The sequence below is a fragment of the Somniosus microcephalus genome, chromosome 25 (assembly GCF_052327205.1).
Source record: "Somniosus microcephalus isolate GS21.2 chromosome 25, FLI_Smic_1.0, whole genome shotgun sequence".
In the NCBI taxonomy this organism is placed as follows: domain Eukaryota; kingdom Metazoa; phylum Chordata; class Chondrichthyes; order Squaliformes; family Somniosidae; genus Somniosus; species Somniosus microcephalus.
Window position 1 is genome coordinate 33510783 of NC_141011.1, and position 18631 is coordinate 33529413.

Sequence of the window (18631 nt, forward strand, 5' to 3'; positions counted from 1 at the left end):
GATCACGTTCTTCCACCCTCTCTTAGGCCTGGATCACGTTCTTCCACTCCCCACTCCCTTTACACCTGCACCACGTCCTCCCCCCCCCCCCCCAAAAGGCTGCAGCGGTTCAAGAAGGCAGCTCACAAAGAGTGCATATTGTGAGTTGGTCCTACCAACATGCATAACATTACATTTGTGTGTTATTTGCCGGACTCGACTATTCCAATATTCTCCTGGCCGGCCTCCCATCTTCCACCCTCAATGAACTTGAGCTCATCCAAAACTCTGCTGCATGTATCCTAACATGCAGAAGTCCCATTCACCCTTCACCCCTGTGCTCGTTGACCTACATTGGCTTATGGTTCACTAGCAACGTTCCTGCTAAGCTGCGCAGCCATCCCACTGTCAGGAGGTCCCACACAGGCCGCTTACCGGCTTTTGAATGGGAGATCTTGCACATGCGCAAAATTTTGAAAGGGCTGCGTTGTGAAGGAATATGCCATACTCGGAAAAATACACCATTCTATGAAATATTCTGACTTTATTAAAACATGACAAACTGGGCTTGAAAATCTGGAAGCCTCAACAATCTAAAGCTGTAAACAGCATACAGGCTATTAAGATAAGATAAGTTGTTGACACTGAAACAATAGCCTTATTGAAGCAGAAGGTTAGAGGTTCCAGAAAGTCTGAAGCCTTGGAAGAATACAATGACATACCCTGTTAAAGTGTTTTAAACCAACACTTTGGAAAGAAACACAGGACATTAAAGAAACATGTGCCTTTGTAAAAATGACATCAAGTAAAGGGAACACCTGCCGTCAAATCATTTTTATGTTAAACTTAGAACACGGAGACAGGAGTCTGTGGTACAACCAGTTGAGGTAGCTAAGAAGACAATGGTGCATCCGGTTGAGGTGTTTTTAATTTACATGTTGTAAAAAGATACAAACAGAAGACCTTGCTAAGAATGACATCAAATAGATGCACCTATTACAACCATTTTTTATGATAAGCTTGAGACACCTACACAGCAGACATAATTCTGCAAGCTACAAGCTGACCTGACTGTAAGAATAGCAGGGGTCAACAGAAAAATGACGAGATAATTAGCTTACATCAGCAGAAAACTTCAAAGAATATACCACTGAGAAAGAGTATAAAAATTGGAGTTTCAAATAGGAAGATAGATTCGCTTGAAGGGGCAAAGCGATTCTCAGGCTTCAGAGGCAAGCTCTGTAAGTCTTCAACTCTTTGTATCTCGGGGATCAAAAGGGTACTTTTATTTGATTTTGGTGGATATCCTGGAATAAGACTAAGAAATGTAAAAATGTAACGAAGTTAAGATTTGTGAATAAGGATCTCTGGAAATAGAATTGTAAGCTTTTGTATTTGGAACTGTTAATGTTGCGATTGAATCACCAGCTGTTAACTACATGTCGGTTCTTTAATAAATCTATATTTTTTTAGAATTGTCTCACATAGTACTTCTGCATCAAACTCGCAAACTCAATCTCTGTACACTCTTTGGTGAGGAGTTGCAGAATTCTGAGGGAGTTTTCCAGACCCTCATAATATCCGGAATGTTACAGTCTAGCTAAACTTATTAAAAGTGTTATCTGGAGGACAGTAACATCTTCAGGTCGTTCCTTTCCTTTAGGGAGAGATAGTCTGGACCTTTAGACCCAATTAAGCGTCTTTAGGATTCGGCTAACTCAAACTTTAGTTGAAAGTGAACGTCTGGGGAATACGCCTGATCCAGGGTAGCCCTAAAGGGGCTAGGACTAGTAATTATCCCTTCAGCATAGCCCGTTAAAGGGACTGCGCAACCAAAAAGAAATTAGGGGGAACATTGTCCACCACCATCTTGATTTTAAAATTCTCATCATCATTTTAAAATCCCTCCATGGCCTCATTCCTTCCTATCTGAACTCGGCAGTGTGAGCGCTGTGAGTGCTCCTAACTTGAGAGGGTGAGCCCTGTCTGTTCTCTGAAAGCAGTAGTGTTGGCACTGTGAGCTCTGGAGCCTGGCTGTCACAGTGAATGGATCAAATTACACTTTGCAAATATATTGATTACACTCCAGCAGGCAGGATCTAATTACACACTCCAGACAAACTGTTGGGTGTGTCTCGTCCTCCAAGGGGACCAATTAGATATCTGGTGTTGCAAATAAACACGCCCGACTCCCAGAGACAGCATCCAGTGGCGGGGGTGGGACTCCATTCCGGAAAGGACCGGAGAAGCTTCTGCCTTTGGTTTTGAAAGAATGTGTTTGGTGAAATGCAGGTCATGCTATCCGCTAACATGGGATGTTTGAGGTGTAACATTGGCAGGTTTTACAAGGAGCAAGTTTCATTTGAACCACAGTGTTTGGTGATGTTCAGTCTTTGATAGAATAAAACCCTGGAAACCTACAGACTGGGGTTTGTGCAGTGGGAAGTGGTACAGAGATAGGAAATGTGATAACAGCGCATTGTCGCATAGAACGTTTGAAAATCAAACCAGTGTGACGTTTTCTTCTCCTGACTTGTGTCAAAGGATTCAGATAACGTGAAGCAAACTGTCTCATCTGACTATCAAAGAAATCAAACCATTTTACTGACTTTAATTTTGAGGCCACGCCATCAATGGGAGACTGCAGTGAGAATGTGAGCAGTGTCTGGGCAGTGAGGGGTTAACGCTTGCTAGCTTTGTGGAAGGAATGCGACCTTGGACTTTGTGTCCCCATGGGATTGTACACATTGTATCCGAGCATTGTGTATAATCTCATGGATCGTAAGACCGAGAAGGAGCGAGCTCAGGGTCAGGCTATTGTACCATTCCACCCTGCTTTAAAATCCTGTTTTTAGGCCTTTATGGAGGTTTTACATAAACATACAAAGACCTTGAAGGGAACTTGCTCCAGATTCAGCCATTACCCAGTGTCTCACACTTTACATTCACTCAACAGGCTAACTCCGAGGGCGGCAAAAAACAGAGACCAATTTCAGGGAAAAGGCCTGCGATCAAATTACTCAGGGCTCTACTTAACTATTTAACTACTCCTAGCCTCAGCCACAACCCCAACCTAACTCCAGGCCCCACCATAGCCAAACCCCAGCCCAACCCAGTCAAGCCTGAGCCCCAGTGAGAGTCAGCACCTTCAGCAGAGGAGGGGACCTGAACCCCAGTGAGTGTCGGCACCTTCAGGAGAGGAGGTGACCTGAACCCCAGTGAGAGTCAGCACCTTCAGGAGAGGAGGGGAGCTGAACCCCAGTGAGAGTCGGCACCTTCAGGAGAGGAGGGGACCTGAACCCCAGTGAGAGTCAGCACCTTCAGCAGAGGAGGGGACCTGAACCCCAGTGAGAGTCAGCACCTTCAGGAGAGGAGGGGACCTGAACCCCAGTGAGAGTCAGCACCTTCAGGAGAGGAGGGGAGCAATAAAATCCCACGCAGCACAAACAGGACCAGGACATAGGAAAGTTCAAGCTGTGTGATATGGGTTCAATCTAGGATCACTTTGGGAGTGATTGTAGCCTCTAGCTGATGTAGGTTTTCAAAGGTTCGTCTGATTCAGTTAGCAGGTTTGGTCGATGTTCAGGAGTGGAAAGGACCAAATGCAAAAACAGTGTGGAAGAAGCTGAGCTGTGATGGCCCAGGGCCTGGTGAGGGGGGGCCCAGGGCAGTGTGAGGGGGCCCAGGGCAGGGTGAGGACGGCCCAGGGCAGGGTAAGGGAGCCCAGGGCAGGGGGGGGGAGCCCAGGGCAGGGTGAGGGGTGGCCAGGGCAGGGTGAGGGGTGGCCAGGGCAGGGTGAGGGGGCCCAAGGCAGGGTGAGGGGGTCCCAGGGCAGGGTAAGGGGGTCCCAGGGCAGGGTGAGGGGGCCCAGGGCAGGGTGAGGTGGCCCAGGGCAGGGTGAGGGGGTCCCAGGGCAGGGTGGGGGGGCCCAGGGCAGGGTGAGGGGGTCCCAGGGCAGGGTGGGGGGGGGCCCAGGGCAGGGTGAGGTGGCCCAGGGCCGGGTGAGGGGGGGCCCAGGGCAGAGTGAGGGGGCCCAGGGCAGGGTGAGGGGGTCCCAGGGCAGGGTGAGGGGGAGCCCAGGGCAGGGCGAGGGGGCCCAGGGCAGGGCGAGGGAGCCCAGGGCAGGGTGAGGGAGCCCAGGGCAGGGTGAGGGGGTCCCAGGGCAGGGTGGGGGGGGACCCAAGACAGGGTGAGGGAGCCCAGGGCAGGGTGAGGACGCCCAGGGCAGGGTGAGGAGCCCAGGGCAGGGCGAGGAAGCCCAGGGCAGGGTGAGGAGCCCAGGGCAGGGCGAGGAAGCCCAGGGCAGGGCGAGGGAGCCCAGGGCAGGGTGAGGGAGCCCAGGGCAGGGTGAGGGAGCCCAGGGCAGGGTGAGGAAGCCCAGGGCAGGGTGAGGAAGCCCAGGGCAGGGTGAGGAAGCCCAGGGCAGGGTGAGGAGCCCAGGGCAGGGTGAGGAAGCCCAGGGCAGGGTGAGGAAGCCCAGGGCAGGGTGAGGAGCCCAGGGCAGGGTGAGGAAGCCCAGGGCAGGGTGAGGGAGCCCAGGGCAGGGTGAGGAAGCCCAGGGCAGGGTGAGGAAGCCCAGGGCTGGGTGAGTCACTTCAGACAAGAGTCTTAAAACAGTTTGATGCAGCACAGAGCCAGTAGCAGCTCAGTTGTCACTCAGTGGCAGTTTGTTGTGATGATTTCACCGCGCGAGGTATCTGTCGATCTCCCTGTGTCACGTTTTCCATCGCTGCCCCTCTCCCCACCTCACGCCCAGCCCCACCCACACACATCCTGGCTAAATGCATCCACGGCTCGCTGCATGCAGCCCATTTACTTGTTTTACTTCAGTAAAATGTCTTTCTGTTTAGAGCCTGAGTCTCGTTCTGAGAGAGAATATAGACGGGATCCGAGAGAGAGTGCAGAAGGGGTCCGAGTGGAGAAGGGGTCTGAGAGAGGGTCTAGACCGAGGTCCGAGAGAGAGTGTATGCAGCCCACTTTTCTAATAGAGGAAAATAATATAGTGGCATATGGTAATAACAATGTGATGCATTGCTGCAGCCTGTGGGCAGAGTATGGTCCCTCTGTATATCCTGGCTCTCACTATTGTTTTTTAAGATATTGGGCAGGTAAAGGGGTGCTCCAGATCACAGAAGTCGTGAGATCCACTTACAGGAGTGACCGATGAGGCTGATCCCATGAGAATATCTAGAGGCGCGAGTGTAATATGCAGATCACAATTTGTGATTTGAATAATCGCAGTTGAGATATGAGAGATGATATTTCTGTGAATAATTACCAGATTGGCACAGTTCCACACCCGGGGTTTAAATAGGAACTGACATTTCTGCTTTTCCAAGCCCTCTAATTTGGATTTGAACTCTGGGAAGTTTTGATTCTCAATCAGATAGGCTGAGTCAGCATGGACTCGTAGTGCATGTGGCTCCAGGCCTCAGGCTATACCCCAGAGCACAGGCCTCAGGCTATACCCCAGAGCACAGGCCTCAGGCTATACCCCAGAGCACAGGCCTCAGGCTATACCCCAGAACACAGGCCTCAGGCTATACCCCAGAACACAGGCCTCAGGCTATACCCCAGAGCACAGGCCTCAGGTTATATCCTGAGCACAGGCCTCAGGCTATACCCCAGAACTCAGGCCTCAGGCTATACCCCAGAGCACAGGCCTTGGTTTAACCTCAGAGCACAGGCCTCAGGTTATACCCCAGAACTCAGGCCTCAGGCTATACCCCAAAGCACAGGCCTCAGGCTATACCCCAAAGCACAGGCCTCAGGCTATACTCCAAAGCACAGGCCTCAGGCTATACCCCAGAGCACAGGCCTCGGTTTAACCTCAGAGCACAGGCCTCAGGTTATACCCCAGAGCTCAGGCTATACCCCAGAGCACAGGCCTCAGGCTATACCCCAGAGCACAGGCCTCAGGCTATACCTCAGAGCACAGGCCTCAGGCTATACCCCAGAGCACAGGCCTCAGGCTATACCCCAGAGCACAGGCCTCAGGCTATACCCCAGAGCACAGGCCTTGGTTTAACCTCAGAGCACAGGCCTCAGGTTATACCCCAGAGCTCAGGCTATACCCCAGAGCACAGGCCTCAGGCTATACCTCAGAGCACAGGCCTCAGGCTATACCTCAGAGCACAGGCCTCAGGCTATACCTCAGAGCACAGGCCTCAGGCTATACCTCAGAGCACAGGCCTCAGGTTATACCCTGAGCACAGGCCCACCTGAGGCTATACCCTAGAGCACAGGATTTTTCAAGACCTCTAATTTGGGTTTGAACTCTGGGAAGTTTTGACTCTCAATCAGATAGGCCGAGCCTGCACGGAAATGCAGCGCATGTGGCTCTAGGCCTCAGGCTGTATCCCAGAGCACAGGCCCGCCTCAGGCTGTACCCCGGAGCACAGGCCCGCCTCAGGCTGTACCCCGGAGCACAGGCCCGCCTCAGACTGTACCCCGGAGCACAGGCCCGCCTCAGGCTGTACCCCGGAGCACAGGCCCGCCTCAGGCTGTACCCCGGAGCACAGGCCCGCCTCAGGCTGTACCCCGAAGCACAGGCCCCACCACAATGCCCGGAAGCCCAGTCCCGTGCCCGGTAGCCCAGCCTGCAGCGGAAACCCGCAGTGATGCTTTTCAAAGAAATTGACTGCAGGGTTTTTTTCTTCTTCTACTTCCTGTAAGAAAGCTGCAGTCTGCGGTGAAACGCTCATGTGATTAGGAACTGGAGACTGGTGACTGTGCAGGGTGAGAAAGCTCCAACAGAACTGGAGCCTGAGCAAACCTGCAGATTCAGGCTCCTTCCCCATTGCTGCTCGCTCTCTCACAGATAAAGCTTTGTTTTGTTGCTTTCTGCTACTCCTATGGTTAAAAGCGGGCGTTGCGTCCTTGCACTGACCACTATCCAGATATAAGCGCAGGTTAGACACAGAGTCAAGCTCCCTCTGCACCGTTCCATCAAACACTCCCAGAGTCCCACACTGTACACCCAGTGCCTGACAGCTCGGTGATCCACGGACAGGTCTGGATTAACCACGTTAAGCAATACTGCGCCTCTCTCGGCACAGCCAGGACCACCATCCGGTGGGAGGTAAGGGAAGGTGAGGCTCTGGCTCCTCTCCGTGACCTGCTCCATCCTCATCTCTGACTCCAAGCAGCAGGAGCTTCTGGACGCAATGTCTAAGATCAGCAACATCTGCCCCCTTCTCTGCCCCCCACCCGACCCCCTGCTTTCCCTGACCCTCCCTCCCTCCACCGCCCCCTCCGGGACCTATAAACACACACGTCCAACTTGGGAGTCTAAGAAGCCATTTCATTAACAGAAAGTAATTGTTTCTGAGCAGGGAGTCGGTTGAAAGATGTTCAGGAGATGCTGATTGAGGAACTGGAGCCAGAGAGGGGCCAGGCGAGGGCAAGTCTGAGTTAAATCGGAAACTCTGCAGCTGTATTTATCATCAAGGACCCGTAACCCTGAATCATCCAAATCCTTTTTGGCAGAAGTCGTTAACCCTTTCAGGAATTCAAAGGGGGGGGGTGGGTGCATGGCTTTGCGGCTTCTCTTGGTCTAGCTGGGCCTTTGTTTTTGCTGAGAGGCTGAGGTGAAAGGTCAGTTTCTGTAGTCCAGGCCACTGCTGAAGCTGAGGTGAAAGGTCACTTACCCGAGGGTCGCTGCGACGCTTCACCGGGCGCAACTCGCTACACCTGAACAATGAGGCCCGAGGAATGAGACCTGAAGTGAGCTTCCAACCCCATCACTAAGACCACCTATTTCCACCTCCGTAACATCGCCTTTCTCCGCCCTTGCCTCAGCTCATCTGCTGCTGAAATCCTCATCCATGCCTTTGTTACCTCTAGACTTGACTATTCCAACACACTCCTGGCTGGCCTTCCACGTTCTACCCTCTGTAACCTTGAGGTGATAGAAAACTCGGCTGCCCATGTCCTAACTTGCACCAAGTCCCATTCACCCATCACCCCTGTGCTCACTGACCTACATTGGCTCCTGGTTAAGCAACGCCTCGATTTCAAAATTCTCATCCTTGTTTTCAAATCCCTCCATGGCCTCGCCCCTCCCTATCTCTGTAATCTGCTTCAGCCCCACAATAACCCCCGAGATATCTGCACTCCTCTAATTCTGCCCTCTTGAGAATCCCTGATTATAATCGCTCAACCATTGGTAGCCGTGCCTTCTGTTGCCTAGGCCCTAAGCTCTGGAATTCCCTGCCTAAACCTCTCTACCTCTTTCCTCCTTTAAGACGCTCTTTAAAACCTACCTCTTTGACCAAGCTTTTGGTCACCTGCCCTAATTTCTTATGTGGCTCAGTGTCAAATTTTTTGTCTTATAATACTTCTGTGAAGCACCCTGGGACATTATACAACGTTAAAGGCGCTATATAAATACAAGTGGTTGTTGGTGAAGAGCCCCCGATATTGGACCTCTGAGTTCTGCCGATGGTTAATGAAGTTTCTTTATTTCAGGTTCGCGCAGATCACAACTGTGCACAGCGACGACAGACACAGAGTGTGCACCCTGCGGGGAGCATCAGTACACTGCATTCTGGAACATGCTGAAGAAGTGCAGGGCGTGCGAAGCCTCCTGCAGCCCTGGTACGTCCTGAGATTCTGCTTTCTCACCGAGGGACAGCGGTGAGGCTATCATCAGACTCAGGGCCAGGGGGTCCTCCTGATGGGGACTGGGCCGCTGGACTTGAGCTTCAGGAAAGGTCGGGCTTGGTGATGCGTTCATGGTTAAATACCCCTGCTGATACTGACTGTCTGATTTCCCAGTGAAGAATGACCACTGCCTGAGTTACTGGAGATGTTCAGTGTCCATGGAACCGCAGCCGGCCAGAGTCAGCGTCTTCAGGAGAGGCGGGGTGGGGAGGGGGGGCGGTGCGGGGAGAACTGGAATATTAAAAATAACACCCTAACAACCCCTGAACCCCCGACCCCACTCCTGGCTTTGAGCTGATGCCGCAGACATTCACTGTGCATCACTGAGCTCCTGTACTCTGTCGCCATGGAGATAGAGTAGCTGAGGCTGGGTATCACCGTGCCAACCCATGGCTGGCGCGACCCATTGAGCTCGGTTCTCTCGTACTATTTGTTGGGTCACTCAGTCGCAGCCAGCTGCCTGCAGTCCGTGAGCGTCTGAGGGCGGGAAGTAGAGTCTGTGCGCACGGTATTCCCCAGCTCTACCTTTTCATTTTCCCTCCTTTTTACAGATCAGGAAATGGATCAGGACTGCACTTCAACCACCATGAGGGTTTGCCACTGCCGTGAGGGCCTACACTGCGTTGATGGTAGAAATACATGTAACCAGTGCAGGAAGCACACCGCATGCCAGGAAGGTCATGGTGTCAGTATAGAAGGTAAGATGATGTCAGATCTGCAGCTCTTCCTATTGTCGGGGTATTGCCGGCATTTGCCGAGAGGGACGTTGCCACGAAGTGTAACTTTGTGTTTATGAATCGCAGGAACTAAAGATTCGGATGTAGAATGTGCACCGTGTGCTTCTGGAACATTCTCCAATAAAGTCTCTCCCACTGAGCGCTGCAGCCCACACACTGAGTAAGTGTCTCTTTGTGTTAGAAATGTGGCTTATATGATAGACTCCTGCAAATAGAACACTCAGGGACCCAGTGACAGCATCAAACACTCCCAGGGCAGGTACAGCACGGGTTAGATACAGAGTAAAGCTCCCTCTACACCATCCCATGAAACACTCCCAGGGCAGGTACAGCACGGGTTAGATACAGAGTAAAGCTCCCTCTACACTGTCCCATCAAACACTCCCAGGGCAGGTACAGCAGGGGTTAGATACAGAGTAAAGCTCCCTCTACACTGTCCCATCAAACACTCCCAGGGCAGGTACAGCACGGGTTAGATACAGAGTAAAGCTCCCTCTACACCGTCCCATCAAACACTCCCAGAGCAGGTACAGCATAGGTTAGATACAGAGTAAAGCTCCCTCTACACTGTCCCATCAAACACTCCCAGGGCAGGTACAGCAGGGGTTAGATACAGAGTAAAGCTCCCTCTACACTGCCCCATCAAACACTCCCAGGGCAGGTACAGCATGGGTTAGATACAGAGTAAAGCTCCCTCTACACTGCCCCATCAAACACTCCCAGGGCAGGTACAGCATGGGTTAGATACAGAGTAAAGCTCCCGCTACACCGTCCCATCAAACACTCCCAGAGCAGGTACAGCATGGGTTAGATACAGAGTAAAGCTCCCTCTACACTGTCCCATCAAACACTCCCAGGGCAGGTACAGCAGGGGTTAGATACAGAGTAAAGCTCCCTCTACACTGCCCCATCAAACACTCCCAGGGCAGGTACAGCATGGGTTAGATACAGAGTAAAGCTCCCTCTACACTGCCCCATCAAACACTCCCAGGGCAGGTACAGCATGGGTTAGATACAGAGTAAAGCTCCCTCTACACTGTCCCATCAAACACTCCCAGGGCAGGTACAGCATGGGTTAGATACAGAGTAAAGCTCCCTCTACACTGCCCCATCAAACACTCCCAGAGCAGGTACAGCATGGGTTAGATACAGAGTAAAGCTCCCTCTACACTGTCCCATCAAACACTCCTGGGAGAGGTACAGCACGGGTTAGATACTGAGTAAAGCTCCCGTGCTAATTTTTCAGTGCTGTCCATCCTGTGGCCGCTCAATGTGAGATTGGTAACCTAGTGCCACATCGATGCCGATTTAAGGCCACTTTTGCCCGGTGGATTGGGACCCACTGGAACTGGGCCGAGGCTGTGTCAGCTGATCTCACATGTGGCCTTGTAGCCAATAGACCAAGATTCTCATCTCCAACAGCTGAATTTCTACCTGTTCCACAACCTGCTTCATGGGGTTGGCTGTGTGTTGAGTCTGGGAGTACATGGTGCGCGGGTACCTGTGTTGAGGTAAATGGACTCTGTGAGTTGCCTGACCCCAGCCGGGCTGACTGTCGGTGCACGATGGGTTTGCGGGTTCGGGGGCGTGCAATATTGCGATTCCGTTGGAAATATCTGTGAGGGTTTCTGTTAATTTCCCACCTGCGAGTGTCAGTCGCTGGCTGAGGCTTCACTCGAGGGTGTCGCAATGTTTAATGCAGTGGTTTCTTTGCAGATGTGCGATGCTGGGAAGGAAGACTTTACACAATGGGAGCAGCACCAGTGATGCAATTTGCAGCACCGAGTTATTGCCACAGCCCCCTGTGCAGAGAGACACAACTCCGAAGCCTGGGCCCAGCTCTCCTGCTCCGACACAGGTACCGGGTCCCACATTCTCTTCATTAATTGGGATCATCGGCACTGCGCCATCCCTCACTGTGTTGTGGAGGGGTCCCTGTAGAGTGAGCCAGTATCAAGGGCACCCCCAGTCCAGCTCCTGGGACTGGTTCCCCCTATACCAGCCCGCTCTGTGTGCTGTAGTGCATGTGTAAGCACTTTGTCACTCTCTTTAGCACTGTTTATTTCCCTGTCCAGGTCACACATCCGACTGAGGTGGAAATAGAGACTGTGAGCAGCAGTGACATCACTTCCAGCAGCCATCGGAATGAGGCGACCAGCCGGAATTTGCCTACATCCCGCTCTCTGCCTCTCCACTGGGTAGTGGGTGAGTTTGGGGGTTCAGTTTTTTTTCTTTGATTGATGCTTTACAATCCCACCCTTCGTCCTGGGGCCTCTCTGCCCACGGGCTGTGCGTCCCTCCACCCTGGGGCCCCCTGTCCATCCCCTCTCTGCCCTGGGGCCTCGTGTCCCTCCCCCCTCCGCCCTGGGGCCTCGTGTCCCTCCCCCCTCCGCCCTGGGGCCTCGTGTCCCTCCCCTCTCCGCCCTGGGGCCTCGTGTCCCTCCCCCCTCCGCCCTGGGGCCTCGTGTCCCTCCCCCCTCCGCCCTGGGGCCTCGTGTCCCTCCCCCCTCCGCCCTGGGGCCTCGTGTCCCTCCCCCCTCCGCCCTGGGGCCTCGTGTCCCTCCCCCCTCCGCCCTGGGGCCTCGTGTCCCTCCCCCCTCCGCCCTGGGGCCTCGTGTCCCTCCCCTCTCCGCCCTGGGGCCTCGTGTCCCTCCCCTCTCTGCCCTGGGGCCTCGTGTCACTCCCCCCTCCGCCCTGGGACCACGTGTCCCTCCGCCCTGGGGCCGCGTGCCCCTCCGCCCTGGGGCCCCGTGTCCCTCCCCCCTCCGCCCTGGGGCCTCGTGTCCCTCCCCCCTCTGCCCTGGGGCCGTGTGTCCCTCCCCCCTCTGCCCTGGGGCCTCGTTTCCCTCCCCCCTCCGCCCTGGGGCCTCGTGTCCCTCCCCCCTTCGCCCTGGGGCCGCGTGTCCCTCCACCCTGGGGCCGCGTGTCCCTCCGCCCTGGGGCCGCGTGCCCCTCCGCCCTGGGCCGCGTGCCCCTCCGCCCTGGGGCCGCGTGCCCCTCCGCCCTGGGGCCGCGTGTCCCTCCGCCCTGGGGCCGTGTGCCCTGGGGTCCCATTGCTTCCTGTTAATGGTCTGGGCCTAGTTTTCTGATTCCCCTCCCTTCCTCAGCTCGATTTGTACTCTCGGTAGAAAGTCAACTTCCTTCTGTTGTTTTCCAGCAATCTCCTGCGGGGCTGTCATCTTGATCATTGTGGCAACTGTGATAATCGTCTGTGTCCTTCGCAAGAGAGCAGGTACTGTGAGATTAGATTGCAGCCTGTAACTCACTCCCGGGTATCGGTTATTCTATTTACTGTAAACCAGTTGTGTTGAATCACTGTACCCACTTGCCCTCTGGTGGCCGTCCATGGGTTCTGCACATTTCCGCGCCTGGTGCTAACAGTGTGAGAGGGTCGTCTCGCTGCTTGCTCCCAGTGCCCTCAGTGTGTGATGGTTTCCCTGGTGATGCGCAGTCTGTCCTGGAGCTGCAGCTGTGTGATGAATCAGCATCAGTCTGGGAATGGGGAATAACCTGTCGCCATTGTCCCATCCTTCCCCTCGCACATGGGCAGAACTGAGCCCGTCCCCCAGGATCCAACTGTACCCTGGGACCCTGACCAATCCCATGGCAGTGATTTAATTCCTTGTTCTTTCTGTTTTCTCTCAGGGAGGAAGCCTGACCTCTGGGATCAGAGTGCCAATGTGGTAAGGATTAAAATCCCATTTCACACCAACAAAGGTGGGCTGTGAGCTCACTGACCAAGCCCAGGTCTGAGTGTTGTGTGTCTCACGGGCTCCCATACCCTGGTACACAGTCCGCGAGTCACTGGAGACCATGCGTGCGCTCGGTCTCACAACATTAGCACACAGGGTCAGGGGTCAGGGTTCACAGGGTCAGAGCAATGCTGACCCACACCCGCACCCCAGGAGGGACCCCACCAGAACCTCACTGAAGCCCATGAGCACTTTTGCCAAGACCGGGGAACTGCTGGACTGGAAGCTGAGAGGAAGCTGGAAGCAGGGAGGAAAGGGCAGTGTGTGTTCACAGTGAGCGTACAGACTAAAAATAAATAAAACCGTGAGAGTGGGCAAAAGGTGAACCACCCTTTGTGTGTCATTACTTTTGTTAGATCCGTGATTCTGAGAGTATGATGTTTTTCAATAACTACATGGATGCTGTAACTTAACAATCAACAGGTGTTTACTGGAGTAGGGTAGTCTCAAGACTGGGGGTACAGAGGCATGCTCAAGGCTTATATACAGGTGTGGTCACTGCCGGTACTACAGTATACAGGAGCTGTAAAAGTAGTTCTTCCTTAAAGGTACATACACTACAACTTTCCTTTCACATGTCAACTGGGGTTCAGTTCCTGGGTACTGACCACTGTTGGGGTGTGGGGGAGATGGGGTGCAGGGGGTGGTGGGGGGCGTTGGGGTGGAGGGGAGGGGAGGGGAGGTGGATGTGCGGTGATGGTTTGCAGAGAAACCGTTGGTTCTTTAGGCTGACACTCCAGTGCAATGCTGAGGGAGTGCTGTGTCCTTCGCAAGAGAGCAGGTACTGTGGGAGGGTTGCAGTCTTTCGGATGAGACATTAAACCGAGGCCCCGTCTGCTCTCTCAGGTGGACATAAAAGATCTCATGGCACTATTTAGAAGAGCAGGGGAGTTCTCCCCGGTGTCCTGGCCAATATTTATCCCTCAATCAACATAACAAAAACAGATTATCTGGCCATTATCACATTGCTGTTTGTGGGAGCTTGCTGTGCGCAAATTGGCTGTCGCGTTTCCCACATTACAATGGTGACTGCACTCCAAAAGTACTTCATAGCCTGTAAAGCGCTTTGAGACGTCCGGTGGTCATGAAAGGAGCTATAGAAATGCAAGTCTTTCTTTCTTTGATCCTTTGTGATTTTTTTGTGAATTACTTTCTCCGCCAGCCATTGAAGAAAGCCAACCCAGTGGAGACAGTTTGTTTAATTGGTGTGAATGAAAGTGAGCCGGAGGTTGTGAGCCCCGGGAATGGGACGCGTGAGCAGAACGGTGGTGTAATGGGATCAGTGTCTGGGACAGACCGGCTCGGCTCACTGTCCAGGTCCAGCAGCGGTGAATCGCGAGGTGTCAGAAGGAAGCCAGACACAGGTTACAGCTCAAAGGAGGAGGATCGGACCCAGACCCACCTCGCTCTCGCCCATTTGAACAATTATTCACACATAGATTCCCAGGAAGACCAGGGATACATCAGCAGGGAATCCCGGCCCAGCTCAGGTAGGACAACTCCGGATTCATCAGGCTTAACATTCGAAGGGCTAGAGCTTGGGCCCAGTTACAGGCAGGAGCGGCCTGGACGCAGATCCACTCCTGCTTGCCCCAGCCCCCAGCCGACACAGACTGGGCCTAATATTTTACAGCGCCTCAGAAAGTCAAAGATAAAGGAGACTTTAATGCCCCGCAATCAGATGCTGCGCTCCGTTCCCAAACATTCGCTCAGCAGGCAGGACTGTACCACTGCGCGAGGGAGGGGATCGGCCAAGGCTCAGCTCAGCATTGTCCAGCAGCCCCTGCCAGTGTGACGGAGTGTGTGTGTGTGAGATCGTGTGTGTGATTCAGTGAGTGAATGTGTCAATGTGTGAGAGAATGAGTGAGTGTGTCAGAGTGAGTGTGTGTATGTGAGCGTTTGCGTGCACATACGTATGTGATAGTGTGAGTAAGTGTGAATGAGTGGACAACTGGGTGTGATACCAGAGGGAGGCCAGTGCCCTTAGAACCCATATCCCAAAGAATCAACACCTGGATCCACTGTCCCCAGTGAGAGGCGGTTCCCCTGGATCCAGAGCCCCCAGTGAGAGGTGGTGCCCCTGGATCCAGAGCCCCCAGTGAGAGGTGGTGCCCCTGGATCCAGAGCCCCCAGTGAGAGGTGGTGCCCCTGGATCCAGAGCCCCCAGTGAGAAGTGGTGCCCCTGGATCCAGTGCCCTCAGTGAGAGTCAGTACCCCTGGACCCAGTGCCCCCAGTGAGAGGTGGTGCCCCTGGATCCAGAGCCCCCAGTGAGAGGTGGTGCCCCTGGATCCAGAGCCCCCAGTGAGAGGTGGTGCCACTGGATCCAAAGCCCCCAGTGAGAGGTGGTGCCCCTGGATCCAGTGCCCTCAGTGAGAGTCAGTACCCCTGGATCCAGTGCCCTCAGTGAGAGGTGGTGCCCCTGGATCCAGTGCCCTCAGTGAGAGGTGGTGCCCCTGGATCCAGTGCCCTCCAGGGAGAGGCAGTGCCACTGGATCCAGTGTTCCAGTGAGGCAGTGGTTCAGGTCGGAGGGAGGAATGACTTATATTGAATGGAACTGATTGCTGTGTTTGAGCAGGAACCCCGTCGCCTGCGATGGAATTCAGTGGAAACCCGACAGTGAGCGTTACAATAAACACGGGCAAGTGTTATGTCAACTTCTGTCATCGCCGGGGAGACGGGGCCTCCAGACCAGGCTCTGCCGAGGAGGATCTTCTTGCTCCAGAGGAGGATTTTCCTGCTCCGGAGGAGGAGGGAACTGAAGTGGATGAAGGGTTTCCGATCCAGGAAGAACAGAAGGGCTCGGAGTCGGAGAAATGGAAAGAGGCCGGTGTGCCGGTGGAGGCCGAGAGTGAAGGTCACTGGCGACAGTATAACTCAGTGCCACACCAGGAGAATGGGAAGGAGTTGCGGCTTCCAGTCCAGGACACTTCTGGGAACTTTTACTGAGCGAGGAATGAAGGCCACACGGAAGGGCCTGTGTCCTTGTGTTGAAGGCAGCTTGTGTCTCTGATGACCTGTGACTGAGGCCCTCGCTCACCAGCTTCTGATTCCTGATTTAAAGATGGATGTTTGTGATGTGGGGGGTGGAGCAGTGTTAAACTGTCCTGTGAAAGTCCACCCGCCTGCTGTGTGGACCAGGTGACTGGGAATGGAGAATCAGGAGGAGCTTCCAGAACCACAGCTCAAACTTCACCAACCCCGGGGCTGGGCTGAAACCAACACTGGACTGACTGTGGTCTGAGGCTGACCCGAGACTGATCCTGGGCTGATCCTGGAATGACTAATGGCAGCTTTAATGATTCTGTTAAGACAATGCCAGGATCCAAAGGTTGTTATTGAAGCCAGCAGAAACCAGCAGGTGTCCCAGTTAGACCAACAGAACTCCGCCCAGCCCCAGCAGAACTCCGCCCAGCCCCAGCAGAACTCCGCCCACACGGACAGGTAAAGACCCTCTGGTCCATCCAGCCTATCCCACACACTTGCGATACCTTGTGTATCACTAGATACACTCTCCACCCCACCCAAAACCATGTCATCTCCTGGGAGAGGCGAAAAACCAGAAAAAACCCAGGCCAATTTGGGGAAAAAAATCTGGGAAATTTCTCTCCGACCCATCGAGGCAATCAAAACTAGTCCAGGAGATCACCCTAGAGGCCCGGAATTCCTTGCAGTATCTACCTTCTGTATAAGGTGATCTCCGCCCCAGCCAGAAACAGGTCCAGCTCTCACTTGAAGGAATTCAGCAAATCAGCATTCACCCCACGAGACAGCAGCCTGTTCCCGAGGCCCAGTATTCTCCGGGAAAAGAACCACCTCCTGACATCTAACCTGGATCTGGCTTTGTACAACTTAAAATTGTGACTCCTGGTCCCCCCCGAAACTATTTAATTGGAACAAACTGTCAATTCAAACACAATCTATTCCCTTCATCACTATTCGCTTCTCTAAAGTGTGGAGTCCCAGCTCTTGTAGCCTATCTTAATAACTCTGCCCAGCCGCAGCAGAACTCCGCTCCATGATGCTCTGATGTTCAAGTGTTGAGTGTAGGACTGAATCCAGTCCAGAGTTTGAGACACTATGGTGTTAGTCTGGCTCTGCACTGCTCCCTGTTCAGATGGACATTAACCTGAGCGCCTGTCTGTCCTGTTCCTCACTCCACATCTCCGAAACAAACCCAGCCTCATCACACTGCATCCTGGGAGTCCTTACTATTATCCCATAATACCTTGGACTACAAAGAGCTAATGTGAATATGAGTATGTGTTAAACCCAGATTAAGAAATTTGATTATTCAATATCCTGTGGGTGCAGCTAATTGTATAAAGTCAAACCACCCTTTCACTCTCCTCTCTCCCTACCTAGCCCTTTATCTTTCTCTATCTCTCTCTCTCCAGCCCTCACCCTTCTCTTCATCCCTTTCTCCACCTCTCCATTCCTTTCCCTCTCTCCCCTTCTCTCTCCATCACTTTCCCTTCTCTTTCTCTTTTTCCACCTTTCCCTTCCTCTCCCTCTTCATCCCTCTCCCTCTCTTCCCCTCCTCTCTCCATCACTCCTCTTCTCTCTCCATCTCTTTCCCCTTCTCTTTATCCCTTTCTCTGCCTCCATCTCTCTTCCCCTTCTCTCCATCTCTCTTCCCTTCTTCGCCCTCTCCATGCCTGTCCCTTCTTTGTGTGAATATTTTAGTGTAGTTTATTTTTGTCTGTTTTGGAATCAGATGAAAATGCAGGGAGTGCAGGAGAGGGGAGGGAGGCTTGTGGTTGATGTGATTCTGTGTTAATAAGCTGATATTAGTCTGTATAATGGCACTGATAATAAATATTTTTATACTGTTAGTGCATTTTATATACTGAGCAAAGGTGGGGCGGAGAGGCATTAAAACATGTCGCCGGTCCAGTTTGGAGATGTTAAACTGAGGCCCATCCAGCATGTTGCACTGGTTCTGGTAAAGATCCCAAGTACTATGATGATGTTACCTGTCCTAAATGCCGTTACTGCTTCCTTCCCACCACTCCTCGAGAATCTGGTGGGTAAATGGACACTGCTCAGTGAGGCTGGTTGTGGCGATTTTAGCCGTATCACTGGGGCTGAGCTGGTATTGGAAAACGTTTTCACTCAAACTCAAGAATCCTCCCCCCCCCCGCAGTCTGCATCACCCTTGGAAAGTGTTCCATTTCCAGAACATTACTGAGCTGGATCTGATGGCTCCCCAATGGGAAGTCCCATCTTACACCAAGGGGAGCAACAGGAGGCTGTGAGCCAAGTTGGATTAATCAGGCAGCACCAGAGGAGACTGAAGACAATGGCTTCAGTCATCCCAATGTTTGGCTGGAGGAAATTGTGCCTCATTCAAGACAAGCAGTCTGACAGCACAGAGGCAGTGGAGGTGTCGAGAGAGGTTGGGGTGAGGTAGAACTGGATGTTGTCAGCCTCACTGAATGTGGAACCTGACCCCATGTCTGTGGATGATGCAGCTAGATGATGAAGAGGAGGCGGGGTG

At 53.3% G+C, this 18631-nt stretch overlaps 1 protein-coding gene across 1 annotated transcript in view; it reads left to right on the plus strand.

Annotated features, from left to right (window-relative positions):
- The window catches only part of LOC147100666 (uncharacterized), a 46712-nt gene extending 28746 nt beyond the window's left edge, over positions 1–17966 (plus strand). The window contains exons 3-11 of the mRNA XM_085967158.1: positions 8449–8577; positions 9195–9341; positions 9447–9540; positions 11097–11238; positions 11456–11585; positions 12538–12612; positions 13026–13063; positions 14295–14622; positions 15710–17966. Of these exons, the coding sequence (XP_085823284.1) occupies positions 8449–8577; positions 9195–9341; positions 9447–9540; positions 11097–11238; positions 11456–11585; positions 12538–12612; positions 13026–13063; positions 14295–14622; positions 15710–16080 (1454 nt within the window). The 3' untranslated portion in view covers positions 16081–17966. The remainder of the gene's footprint in view (positions 1–8448; positions 8578–9194; positions 9342–9446; positions 9541–11096; positions 11239–11455; positions 11586–12537; positions 12613–13025; positions 13064–14294; positions 14623–15709) is intronic.
- Positions 17967–18631: the final 665 nt, after the last annotated feature.